Source organism: Emericellopsis atlantica, assembly GCF_019669845.1.
Source record: "Emericellopsis atlantica unplaced genomic scaffold F5Z01scaffold_12, whole genome shotgun sequence".
Taxonomy (NCBI): domain Eukaryota; kingdom Fungi; phylum Ascomycota; class Sordariomycetes; order Hypocreales; family Bionectriaceae; genus Emericellopsis; species Emericellopsis atlantica.
Window position 1 is genome coordinate 192758 of NW_025764714.1, and position 12878 is coordinate 205635.

The window sequence follows — 12878 nt, forward strand, 5'->3', positions numbered from 1 at the left end:
ACATCCCCCAATACCAGACACTGCTCCTACCACGCTAAGAGTGACGCACAGCGCTCGCCTTCACCTGTAGACGTTGACATCAACCCACTGAGTCACTGACCTTTGTTGGCTCTAGCCAATAAGCCGGGGGCGTTTGCAATCCCGGCCCGCCTTTAGCACCACCGAGCGGTCGGGCGCACTCGCGAAAACTCTCCAGGCTACTTTTTTTCTGCATGTTGATGATATTTGCCTCCCTCATCTCCCTCTGACTTGCTCTTCAGAGACACTCAAATCAACTACGCCGGAAGCTCGCTGGACCGACCTGCCTATCGAACCTTAGAGGCTCGCTGTGAAAACACACGCTCTGATCGAGCCTTGATCTTGTACAGCCGTTTATAAAAGCAAACACCCTCTCCCCCAAATACAGCCCAGCTGTGGATTTGCCCCCAAACGCGAGCAACCCGAACCCAAACTGCGCTGTGTACGACAAACTCTCGCTTCAGCTTCGACTCCTACTTCCCTCTAGTCTTGCAGCGCAAGAGGTTACGCTCTGCGCCATCTTTCTCTCCTTTTCAATCTTTGAAACCTCCGACAGGTCACGCCAAAGTCGCACGAACCAGGTCAACATTTACCCCTCGGTGCCTAATGTCGCTGAATGATACATCGATCTTCCCACACATTTAGGTCAACTATTCTCTTCTACGCACAATAGCACCTGGCGCCAAGACAGACGCCAGTGCTATCCCAGATCGACACCGCCATCATGGCTTCCTCAAACGTTCAGGAGCGCCAGCAGCTCCTGAACTGGTACGCTAACCTGCGACCTGACACGCTCGACATTGTTGGAGAGTTTGCCGGACGTGAGCTTTTCGTTGTTCACGGAGAGTCTCTCATCAGGCACTGCTTGACAGATTCCAAAGTCGACTACAACAGTAAGTTGTCACTCACATCACCCCTCATGCATTCATAGTCATTTAACATGTGTAGATGGATTCCAGCTACTCCATGCCATCTTCGCTGTGGAGCAATTCCTCAGCAACCTCGCCAAGCGTGGTTGCAATTTCGACATTCTCTTTTTCAGCGAGTACAACCATCTCTGCGTCCCCGATGGTTGCTCTCCGGCGAACGCCTGGAAATATCAGCTTACTCGAAGCATCCTCATTCGCCACCTGGCGAGGTCTGTACCAGAGGCATCGGATAGCGTCCGGCCTTCGGTTCTAGAATTTGAGGATTTCGAAGACAGCGACTTCCTCGAATACATGCGCAGCCGCGCCATTCACTTTGCGCTGTGCCATGACGGCGAGGATGCTTCGGAAGAGAATGCCTCCCTTCTGCGGCATTTCATTCACGAGTTCATCTCGCGCAACAAGAACGTTGCCGTGATGAACGCCGTAGAGTGGAAGAGCTCAAAGATATTCGCCCCTCTCATCAGTGGCACCGAGGGTGGTATGAAAGACTTTGAGTACGACCCGGACGTACCCGATTTGTTCCAAATTTCAGAGGCCGGCCAGGTGTCCTTTGACAACCTAGAGGAAGAGTTCGACTCTTCGCCTCTGGAGGAGGCTACCTCATCACTCCGTGCTAGTGTCTCCGTTGCCATTTGCCAGGCGATTCGAGAGTCGACCGAGGACGAGGACCAAGCCGAAGTGGACGAACGCATCAGGGCCCTCCTGCTTCACACAGCTATGTTGGAGACAAGCAGCCTACAAGACCGCCTCTGTCCCGAGCCCAAGACACCTGCTACCGCTCAGGAGAAGGAGGATAGAGGCTTTCTGAGAGAATTTGGCGAGGCTGCACACTTGATGATCGAAGAAGAGCACGACCTGATCCCGGAAGCAGACGATGACGATGAAGATCTGGAGTGGGACATGTTCGACTTGATCGACGGTCGCATCTTCTATGACTTTGTTCAGCGCCTCCGCAAGTCTGAGTCCTTTCCTCCCAAGGTCGTTGAGCTAGGTATGGTTTTGATTAAGGCTGCTTTGGGGGACAAAGCAGGTGCTGCTCCTGCTACATCTGAGTCTCTGGACCTCTCAACCCTTCAGATCGATGCGCCAGTTGCAACTGCATTCAGCAACCCTGTCTTCGACCCTTTTCTCAAAGGTATCAGCCTTGAAGCGGCGCCCGAGCAACGTGACGACACCGCAAAGGTCGTTTTCGAAGATCTTGCTTCTTGGCACAACTCTAAGCGCATCCCTGTAGTGGTGAAGAGGGAGCCTGCCAAGGTTGACCCCAAGGCGATGAGGCGAAACCAGAGAATGGAGCGTGACATGGTGGCGTATTCAGCAAGTTTGACGAACTCACGCGGCAAGCTCATCGATCCGGAGACCATCGTGGCAAATCCCAAAAAGGCCACGCCTGCGGGCAAGCAGGAGAAGCCCAAGGCCAACGGTACCCAGAATGGCCCCAAGGGTGGCGGCAAGAAAGGTGGCAAGAAGGGCGGTCCTCCTCAGAAAGGTGGTAGGGCTGCGGCACTTGCTGCTGTCCAAGACGTCCAGAAGCGAAAGGCCGAGGCGAGGAAAACTACTGTCGTTCATCATTGGTCCGAGATGTGCGCAGAGTTTGAGAACGACCCGGATCTCATCAGCCGATACCTCAAGGCGGACAAGTTCGCATACGACAAGTCATCCAAGGATGATGCAGCTGCTCTTGGCTCCGAAATCGAGCTCTACATGTGCCACATTCTGGGCAAGATCTGGCGCGACATCCGTGTACGCATAAGCGATGGGCCAAAGGGCTTCTACTTGATGGCCATGATCTTCAACTGGCTGCAGCAATGCACCAAACGTCCTTCGACACCGGCCGTCAACGCCAACATCACCAAGCTCATCGACGTCACCGGCATGCCCCAGCTGCCATTGAACATGGGTTCCCAGCCGCAGGACCTCTCCTTCAAATTCGACTTCAAGGCTTTCAAGCCCGTCAAGGAAATCGTCAAGGACTACCAAGATCTTCAGCTGGAGTTTGGCGGACCTTACATGGACCGTCGCTTCTACCCTCAGCCTGACGATCGTGTGCGCTTCGATCCCGATGCCTGGCAACGCGAGGTTCTGGATTCCATTGATGCCAAGCGCTCCCTCCTTGTTATCGCGCCCACATCTGCCGGTAAAACTTTCATATCTTTCTACGCTATGAAGCAGGTTCTCGAGGAAAGTGACGATGGTGTCATCGTCTACGTCGCGCCCACCAAAGCCCTGGTCAACCAGATCGCCGCTGAGATCAATGCACAATTCTCCAAGAAGTACGACGCAAAGGGCGCCAAATCTGTATGGGCCATCTACACCAAGGATGCCCGCGTCCACAACCCGACTGGATGTCAAATTCTCGTAACGGTTCCGGAAATTCTTCAAATCATGCTACTGAACCCTAACAACGCTATTGGCACCAATCCATGGTCGAAGAGAGTCAAGCGTATCATTTTCGATGAAGTCCACAGTATCGGACAGGCTGAGGACGGTGTGATCTGGGAGCAGCTTCTTCTCCAGGCCCCTTGCCCCATCATCGCCTTGTCTGCTACCGTGGGCAACCCCGAGGAGTTCAAGGACTGGCTCGCACTATCCCAGTCGAAGAAGGGATACAAGATGGACTTGGTCGTTCACAAGGTCCGATACTCCGAGTTGCGAAAGTTCATTTACGAGCCTTCAAACGATGAAGTCGACTTCAAGGGACTCAAGAAGTCCCAGAGATTGCCTGTTCCGGGTCTCGATGAGGGCAATACCAAGTCTGAGGATCTGCGCTTTTTGCACCCTCTTGTTGCTATGAACGACCGCAATCGTGGCGCTTTGGGCGACATGAGCTTTGAGTCTCGCGATTGCTTCACGCTCTACAACCAATTGAAGGAACTCCTGCCTTCCAAAACACTCAAAGCATTGGGCATCAAGAGCCCCAAGGAGACCTTCCCCGACGTCATTGCGAAGTCGGATGTGATCAAGTGGGAAGACCAGCTGAAGGCAGCACTTCGCAAGGGCATGGAAGAGGGCGTCCTCGACTTCGAAAAATTGCGGAGCAAGTTTGACACTGGCAACCCAGATAGCCGGAAGATCACCTCCCACATCGACAGTCTCTTCTCCCTGGCCTACGATCTGCACCAGCAGAACGCTTTGCCCGCACTGGCCTTCAACTACGACCGTGGCACTTGTGAGAGAGCTGGTGAGCAGGTCCTCAAGGAGTTGCTAGCCAAGGAGAATGCCTACAAGGAGACGAGCAGTGAGTGGAAGAGCACCATGAGGAAATACGAGGAATGGGTCAAGAACAAGGAAAGGTCGACCAAGGACCCTGCTAAGGGCAAGGATGAAGTCCCCTCAAAGCGCGTCAAGGGAGAAGACGGTGATGCCAACCGCATGGATAAGCTTGCGATCATCAAGAACGAGGCCAACGCCGAGGTCAGCAAGTGGGAGAGCTTTGACCCCAACGCGCCCCTGGAGCAGTACAGCTTCGCAGATCACTCAAGGTTGCAGCGCTCTGAGTTTGATGAGATGCTCCGGAAGCTGGAGTGGGAAAAGCTGAGTCCCTGGTTGACCGACGCCCTGCACCGCGGTATTGGTATCCATCACGATGGTCTCAACAGGAGATACCGTCAAACGTAAGCACCTGTGGTCTGTGTATGTTCGCTTTCTCGAGCTGACCCTGTTTGCAGTGTCGAAATTCTGTTCCGCAAGGGCTTCCTGCGTTTGGCTGTCGCCACAGGCACCCTCGCCCTCGGTATCAACATGCCCTGTAAGACCGTCATCTTCACAGGTGACTCGACCGCCCTCACTGCGCAAAACTACCGCCAAGCTTCCGGTCGTGCTGGTCGTCGTGGCTTCGACCTGTTGGGTAACGTCGTCTTCAACGGCATTCCCAGGGAACGCGTGTACGAAATCATGTCTTCTCGCTTGCCTGATCTCAAGGGCCAGTTGCCAGTCACGACTTCTTTGATCCTGCGTCTCTGCACGCTGCTCGACGGAACTAAGAACTCTGAGTATGCTGTGGATGCCGTCAAGTCGCTGCTATCCCAGACCCATCTCTATCTCGGCGGTCCCGAGGCCGAGGAGTCTCTGAAGCACCACCTGCGCTTCTCCATCGAGTACCTCCGTAGACAGAAGCTGCTGTCCGAGACTGGCGCACCTCTCAACTTTGCCAACATGATTGGCCACCTGCACTTCACCGAGCACGCTGCGTTCGCTTTCCACGCACTGCTCAAGGGTGGATACTTCCATCGTCTGTGCGCCGACATTGACAAGAACCCGGACAAGGTGATGCTCGAGATGATGTTGGTTCTCAGCCACGTGTTCAACCGCCTTCAAGTCAGGAAGACAGAGGACTTTTCTGCCGCTCACGGCAAGTCGTCGTCCCTCATCTTCCTCCCTCGTCTGCCCGAGCAGGCGGAGAAGCTGCTCATGGACCACAATGCGGACACACTCGCCACCTACAAAGACTACGTCCGATCCTACATCAGTCACCAGCTACAAGACAAGCCTGATCGTGTTCTCCCCTTCACCAAGACGGCGGTTGGTGAGGAGAAATCCTCGGTCGGCAACGTCTTTGGCGGCGCGAAGCCCTCGATCAGATCTCCATTCATCGCCCTTTCGGGTCACGACGATGGGATCGATTCCATCCCCGAGCTCTGTGCTACGGCCCGTGGTGATGTCTTCCTCGAGAAGTCTGTCATTCCATATCTGCCCATTTGGCCGCACGACACCCCTCTCAAGCTGAACGCCTATTTGTACGACTTCTTCAAGCATGGCAGCATGGAGCTCCTGATCGAGGAGAACCACATCAAGCGAAGTGAAGTGTGGTACCACCTCAAGGACTTCACATTTACTCTGGCTGCCATCATCAAGAGCTTGGAGGGCATCATTCGCGGCGAGGACACGGGCGAAGACATGATCGATCTCCAACAGGTGGGAGAGAACATTGACGAGACGAAGCAGCTGCAGATGGAGGACGACCGGGAGAAGAGCCAGAAGAACGCCCAGGTGAAGAAGGTCAAGGCCAAGCTCCAGGACGACTGGGACGATGATCTGGAGGAGGAGGACGACAACACGGACGCGGCTACGGATGCCACTGGCCTCGACGCGGAGCGCAAGAACCAGGATCGCCCAGCCTGGCAGCAGGAGGGCGGCGGTCTGCTCAAGGTCCTGCAGGCGTTCGGCAAGCTGAGGGAGGAGTTTGATACCAAGTTCAAGAAGACCTGGGCCTAATCCACAAAAGCGTCTCCTTTTTGTTGTTTTGTATTTCTGTTGTTTTGGTTTCTGGCATAGGGCATTGCGGTATTAGACCGGCGAGATATGTTGACGTAGAGACTATAGAGAAATGCAATGCATTGGACTATTCTATTAATCGAGTGTAAAAGATCAGAGCCGTTCTTCAAGCGTTTGGATGGCGTTCACGGGCAATTTGAAGACAGGGGTATTATTGCTGATTATTGCCGCGTGGCACACGCGTTGCCCAACCACCTCCGTCGCAGTCTGATGTGTCCACAACATGCTCTATGTAGAAGACGAGAGCCGTGACCTGTATCCAAGAGAGAAAGCCTCGCTAATGCAAAATGTTACCTAGAAAATAATGAGGGTGGGCAAGACGGATATCAGCATCATGCCTGCGCCCCCCCCCCCACCCATCCCCCGTCGCCGCCGATTGTGGCATAGTGGTATCTCCTCCGCGTTTTCAACGTCCGGCACATGTGGTGTATACAGGTATCCCAGTGAAATTCAGTAGACCACCCAATGATGATGAGAAAATGACCCAATGATGAGAAGAGAGCCTGTGAGTATCCAAGAAAAACAAAGAGAGAAAAAGGACGTGGAGAAAAGCATCGAGTCGTAACGCCGTATATGTGGGTGAGTGTGTGAGTGTGAGTGTGTGTAGATTGCAGAGCTTGCCGCTGGCGCAAAGCGCTCAGTGTCCATCCAAATGTGGCGGTCGAGCTGGCTGCGTGGCGTAGTTGACTGCGTATGGTATGTTGCCCATGGTGGGCGTGTGCATGCTCGCATGGCTCGAGGAGAAGCTCGAGCTCGTGTGAGGTTCGGGGATGTAGAAGAGCTCACGGCGCAGCCCTTCCAGAATGTGCAGGTCGCTGCGCAGGGAACTCGAGTTTGTGGCCGACTGTCTCAAGAAGCCTATGGTCCGCTCAAACAGAACCTTGAGGAGGTCTTCGTTGATGAACTGCTGCAGCACTGGCTCCCTGAACGCCGCGGAGAGGACCAGGAGGTTGCCCCACTGCGCGTGTGCAGTGCCGAACACGTTGGTGATGATAGGCCGGCCACCATCAAGGTTGTGGAAGGCCCGCGTACTCTCCACCAAGGCCTTTATGCCCTTGCTGGCCAGATCGATCAAGGCAGGGTCAATGTCGCTCACCGACTTGGCCTCAGGGTCGATCGCCGGGACAGTGGTCCCCTGCAGAACTTCGGGGAACATCAACGGATTAGGACTTGAGGGGTGTTGCCGAAGTGCGTGCGTGAAATGAAGGATCTGGCGGATGAAAGGTCGGTACGTGATCATTCGCGCGCCCCAGTACTTGGCCCGGAGACGCGCCGCAAGAATATCGGTCGCTGGTGGATCGTCTTCGCTGAATGCGAAATTTGGTGAGACCCAGTGCATGCTAGACACTGCTTCTGCTACCATGGCCACCTTTTTGAACTTGTCCTGCGTAGGCTTCTGGGGGTCTTCAGGTGCGTAGAACATGCGATGGATGCTGTTCAGATGTGTCCGGAGATACAGCTGGCCCAAATAGCTGTCAAGAATATACTGGTCATACCCCCTGACAAGGCTCATGTTCGGGTGGGGCATGTCTTCTTCGTACGAGAGCAGTCCAGAGGGCGGCATGGGAAGCTCGGCGATGAGGTCGGCCTCGAGTTGCAAACATGTCCAGAAGGCCAGAGCGAGACGATTGTATCGGGACTGAGTGATCAGCTCGCTACGCTGCTTGAAACCGCGCAGCTTGTCGAAGCTCCTAAAGATGACGTTAATTCTATCTTGCTAGGTGCGGCGCAATGGTACTTACGGGCGCATGATCACCTGCAATTTGTGCCCAGCACGGTGAATGAAGGAAAAGCTTTCCAATGGCCGATTCAACTGCCCATAGTAGAGACCGGCGAAAATGTTGGCGTAGACCTCATCCATGCTGTTATAGGCACCGTTGAAGTTCCCCAAAATATCAGAGGCATAGGCGAAATATTCCAAGCCTGGGATCATGTCGTAGTTCTTCTTCAGGTTGTATCCAGCCGACCGAGGAATCGAAGTGCCATGGAAGGAACCGCGCCTGCTGTGAGTGGTCCGGTCGATATGATCTCTCGGTGAAGGCCTGGTGGAAGAGTGCGGTTGTGAGGAGTAGCCTGGAGGCGACGAGAAGGTCGGAGACTGTGGGATGCCGTTGCGAACCATGGGACTGGCAGATGTTCCCGGCTCGGCTTGTGAGGAAACCACAGCATCAGGAATAGAGTCCCGGTGCTGGCAAATCTTCCCTAGGGCCAAGATGGTTAGGACAAGGGCGTTCTGGATAGACCTCTTAGGCTTTCCAGATCGCCCCGGTGCCGGCGTCGGCGGCTCATCTGGGCCGTCCGGTTCCGGTGTCCTCTTTCTCTTGGATCCCGTGGATTCAGCAGGGGTCTGAGGGTGGGTGGAAATCGCAAAGGATGGTTTCGCAGCATGGGGCTTTGTCGACCGCGGCTGTGCAGGCGGTAGCGATGCCAGAAAGTGAATGACTTTGTGGTCCACCATGTCCAGGTCCAGAATAGGGTGCATGTTGAGTATGTTCGCTTTGAAGCTCGCGATATATGACCAGACCTTACTTTCTGAAAAGTCAGGATTGCCATCGGCCCGGAGTACGCCTCCCCTGTACTCGACGGGCTCAGGGGATTGCAAGCCACCCAGATAGCCAAAGTCAGCCGAGTCGGAGGGAGACGCCGCGTCCGACGCATCATCGGGAACGTCAGCAGCACCACTCTCGGTGGGCTCGCGGCTGTACCGCTGCGCATGGGAGTCTTCACCGCGGCCATAGACAATCAGCGGACCTCGCTGTTGCTCGAGGGCGATGGGGTATTCGCTAACGTATTTGATGCCTTCTCGCTCAACGTGAACCTTGGTCAGGTCTCGAATGGATGGCCACTCAAGTAGAAGTCCAGCGAGCGTAGTGTGGTTGATGGGAATGGCAGGCTCGCCAGGTGGGACCGGAGGTCCTGGCTCAGTCTCGCCCACATCTTCTGCCATCATTCTCATAGCGGCGGCCTGCTCGGGCCCCATGGTCCCATTGCTGGGGTAGTCCTGGGGATAGTACGCAGAACCTCCATTCGGCAGGCTCGGCGAGTGAGGTCTGGTCTTGATGCCTTCGTCATTCGTGGACGAGGCTTTGAACAGTGGGGGCACAGCGCCTTGTGTGAAGTTCGTGTCGACCTTGGTCTCTACCTTGACCATGTGGTTTTGGAAGCTGCTAAACTGCTCGGCAAGCGCCGTCAAGGTGTTTTTGATGGCGTTCATCCCGTCTAATAGATCGGCCTGTGCCTTATCGGTGCTGTTTCCGGTCAACCCCATCGTCACCAAACATGATTGATATGGGCAATACTTACGCCTTCGGCATCGGGTCTCGGTATTTGCACTCCAGTCCCTTGTCTCTGCATGTCTTACATGGCTTTGTTTCATCGCACTTTGCCTTGAGTGTGCGACATTGGTCGCATGCTTGCGAGGCCCGTGTATTCTTCTTCTTCGACGGCACGGAGTACGCTACGTTGTAGACAGCGGGTTCGTATGGGTACTGGTTCTGGGATTCGTAGCCCCCCTGGGTCGGGATGGGCGTCGCGCTCGGGGGCCCATAGGATGCCGGCGGCGGCGGCGGCGGCGGTTGTGGTGGTCGGTAGCCGCCAGGTGTTGGAGGCATCGACGAGCCGTTGTCATAGCTCAGATGCCTGGGCTGGCTATCGGGATAGTTGGCAGGCGGTGGCAGCGAAGGATGGTGACCAGAGGCAGGATGCGACGGGTGCGCTAATCCCTCCGGCGCATGGCCCGTCGAGTTTGGTCGATGAGGATCCTCAGCGGGATGTTCGCGCTTCACGCTTGCTGGCTCGCGTGGCGGGTAGGGATGGTAGGCGTTACGCGCCGGCGAGGCAGGAGGATGGTGCGACTGGTGCTGGTGTGCGTGATGCTGATGTTGGTAGTGTTCGTTCATTGGAGCATAAGGCTCTTGGTCATGTTTGCGCCGCTCTGTGGACTCGGAGTGCAAGGGCGGCGCGCCGGCAGAAGGGTGGTGAAGAGGTGTGGGCGGCGCAGAAGAGTGAGGCTGTAGCGGTGGCGGTGCTTGCGCCTGTTGCCGTTGTTGTTGATGCTGCTGCTGCTGCTGCTGCTGCTGTGGTGGTGGTGGTGGCGGCGGTGGTTGGTGATGATGATCGACGGGACGGTGAGGAGAGTATGGCGGGTAGGCCGTACTCGGGTGGTGATGGCTCGCGGTGGTTCGGACGGGAGGGAGAGGGTTGGTGGTACTATGAGGTCGCGGTAGAACGTTGCCTTGATGCGAGGCAGATGACCATGGGCTGATGCGCTGTCGCTTGGAGTCGGGAGGTCCAGGGTCCATGATGTGCGACACGCCGGCACGGTACTTGGTACTATATATGTACAAGCACTGAGCACGGAGTCATACCGGGAAGAGAACAAGAAGAAGGTTGTCTTGGTGGAAAACGAGGCAGGGTCCACAAGAGAGGCGGTGGCCATGGAGGTTCCGCGATGGCGGGCGTGAGGCTCGGGAGCTATAGTACAAGACGGCACAGTGAGGGAAGCGTCGGCCAGTTGTAGCAGAGTTGACGGGCAAAATTCAGGGAGGGTGAGTAAGTGTGATAGATGGACCCTCCGAGCAAGGATCAGACGCGACTCGGGCGACCTAATGTCGGAGCAAGACGAGGCTATGATGACATTGGGCCCGGGGGGTGAGGTGACTGGGTGATGGCCGACCAGCTGTCGGGTTGACAGGCAGTACAGTATGGAGGAGGTGGTGAGCGAATGCCACGAAATAAGCTCCTCGAGCGCCAAGAAACGTGCGAGCGCGATCTGTGCCTGGGACTGAGATAAAAAATGGCCTGCCTGGTCCGCTGGCGGCGGGCGTGCGAGGACTGGAGTCACTAGACCCCGGTGAATGGGGCGCTTGTCTGACAGAGAGAATGAGATGGCGCGGTCGCTGGTGCCGAGCGTCGGTCAACCCTGATGCTCTGCGATAATAGGATTGCCCCTGGTACGGTCACGCTGCCTTGTTGTTGTTGGTCTCTTGCGACGTGAGCCGTGATTGCGAAGGCTTTGCACTTTGCGACAATGAGGAGACTCCGCGGCTGGGCTGGGCAGAGCAGAACAGCAAAACAGCGTCAGCAGCAGCGAACAGCCTCAGGCCAGGTCAGGTACGTACTTGTACGGTACGTACGTGCCCAGACCCAGCGCGCGCGTCCGAGAAAGCTGCCCACAGTGGAGCTCCCGACGTTGCTGTCCGTGCGCGCCCATGTGCGCACACACACGCATGTACGTATGTACCGGTACGTACGCCAGAGCTGAGCTTTTGGAGCCCGCCTAAATACCTGTGACGCCCGTGTAGCGTCTGACCGAACGACTACCTTACTTGGAAGGGTACCGCGAGCGAGAGAGTACGGACAGGACGAGTCTCTGTTGCTTTTGCCGTCCCGACCACGAATGTCACCTTGACTCCGAGTTCGAGATGGTGAAAAAGTCGGCGCCGGAGCTAAAAAAGACGGTAAGGACAATAATAAAGACGGTGCCAATGCCACGCACGGCTGAATGGTGCGGTCAACAGGCGAGCGCAGTGGAGGAAGCGCGCCTCGTGTGGAGATGTTCGTTATTGGTGGTGTAGTACGCACAGGGATGCCTTGTTGGAGAGCTCAGCCAGACGTCGTCCGACGACCCAGAGTCCCAGACCGGACCAGACCCAGGCCAAGCCAAAGCAAAGCCGAACCAAGCCTGAATGAGCATGCTAGGCCGTGGCCGCTGACCCCTGCGCGAGTCGTGAATCCGCCGCAATTGAACATGGACGGATCGGTGCGGGGGGGGGAGCGGAAAGGCGGCCACTTCCAGCCAGCCGACGGCCTGGCTTCAGCAGTCAAAGTCTGACGAGACCATTGAACAATCATCAGATTCCACAGCCATCGTGTTTTCGCCAGCTTGAAAAAATACTTGCCCACCAACAGCTGCTCAATGGCTGGCTGGCTGGCTGGCTGGCTGACTCATGACTATCTGATTGGAGGTGGTGGTGAGAACACAAGGAAGGAAGACTGCACCGGCCTGTTGTTGGCAGGCTATCGGCGATACCTGCTAAGGTAGAACGGTAGGTACCTCATGGAAGGACCAGGTCCTTGTCACGTGAGCGCATCTCCATGTGTCTCAGGGGCGTTCTTGCTGGCTCCCCTCCCCGTATGTGCATCGTTTGACTCAAGGACAATGCAATGCTCGCACCTGCCTCTAGCTGCCACCAGCGGCAGCTAGTAATGACCATACTACGTAGTTTGCCTTTACCTGGCGCTGTTGATCAGGCAGGGAAGGGCGGGGGCATTGGGCACCACCATGAATGGCATTGACGGGGTGCGCCACAGCCGTCAAAGCCAACGTACGTAGTACGTACTCCGTAGCATCAGACCGGACACGAGCAAAGCAGCGGTCAACTCTTCGCCATGAGCTACGCACCATGGTGCATTGACGGATTTTCCTGTCTACGGGTCTGGTGATCTAATCCTATGTTCATGGCTGCAGAGCTGGCACCGAGGCATGACAGTCCTCCACTTGTTAGCCTTTCGATTCAGCGCATTGAATGAACACCATCGCTCACCGCCGTGGCATCGGCCTTGAACACGGCCATCCCATCACGAGAGGCTTGTGTGTAGATACAATGCTTATCAATCACCGCTCACGCAAAGAGTCAAAAGGGATCTAAGTTATTA

General features: G+C 55.8%; 2 protein-coding genes across 2 annotated transcripts; one reads left to right on the forward strand and one right to left on the reverse strand.

The window, feature by feature from the left end:
* The first annotated feature begins 248 nt into the window (after positions 1 to 248).
* On the forward strand, positions 249 to 6292 carry F5Z01DRAFT_654386 (DEAD/DEAH box helicase). Its single transcript, XM_046263425.1, has 3 exons — positions 249 to 911; positions 967 to 4561; positions 4616 to 6292. The coding sequence occupies exons 1-3, from the start codon at positions 743 to 745 to the stop codon at positions 6159 to 6161; spliced, it is 5310 nt and encodes a 1769-aa protein (XP_046118557.1). The 5' UTR covers positions 249 to 742; the 3' UTR covers positions 6162 to 6292.
* A 279-nt stretch (positions 6293 to 6571) lies between these two features.
* On the reverse strand, positions 6572 to 10829 carry F5Z01DRAFT_82925 (uncharacterized protein). Its single transcript, XM_046267170.1, has 3 exons — positions 9525 to 10829; positions 7964 to 9469; positions 6572 to 7912 (listed from the first exon to the last, which is right to left on the reverse strand). Exons 1-3 carry the CDS (start codon positions 10520 to 10522, stop codon positions 6859 to 6861), a joined length of 3558 nt encoding a protein of 1185 aa, XP_046118558.1. The 5' UTR covers positions 10523 to 10829; the 3' UTR covers positions 6572 to 6858.
* Positions 10830 to 12878: the final 2049 nt, after the last annotated feature.

What these genes read in the sequence shown, in the direction of transcription:
- F5Z01DRAFT_654386 (XM_046263425.1), top strand. Translation starts at nt 743, where the DNA reads ATGGCTTCCTCAAACGTTCAGGAGCGCCAGCAGCTCCTGAACTGGTAC. An exon ending in TTCCAAAGTCGACTACAACA is followed by an intron (nt 912 to 966) that starts GTAAGTTGTCAC and finishes TAACATGTGTAG; the next exon opens with ATGGATTCCAGCTACTCCAT. An exon ending in AACAGGAGATACCGTCAAAC is followed by an intron (nt 4,562 to 4,615) that starts GTAAGCACCTGT and finishes CCCTGTTTGCAG; the next exon opens with TGTCGAAATTCTGTTCCGCA.
- F5Z01DRAFT_82925 (XM_046267170.1), bottom strand. Translation starts at nt 10,522, where the DNA reads ATGGACCCTGGACCTCCCGACTCCAAGCGACAGCGCATCAGCCCATGG. An exon ending in CGAGACCCGATGCCGAAGGC is followed by an intron (nt 9,470 to 9,524) that starts GTAAGTATTGCC and finishes GACCGGAAACAG; the next exon opens with CACCGATAAGGCACAGGCCG. An exon ending in TTGCAGGTGATCATGCGCCC is followed by an intron (nt 7,913 to 7,963) that starts GTAAGTACCATT and finishes CGTCATCTTTAG; the next exon opens with GAGCTTCGACAAGCTGCGCG.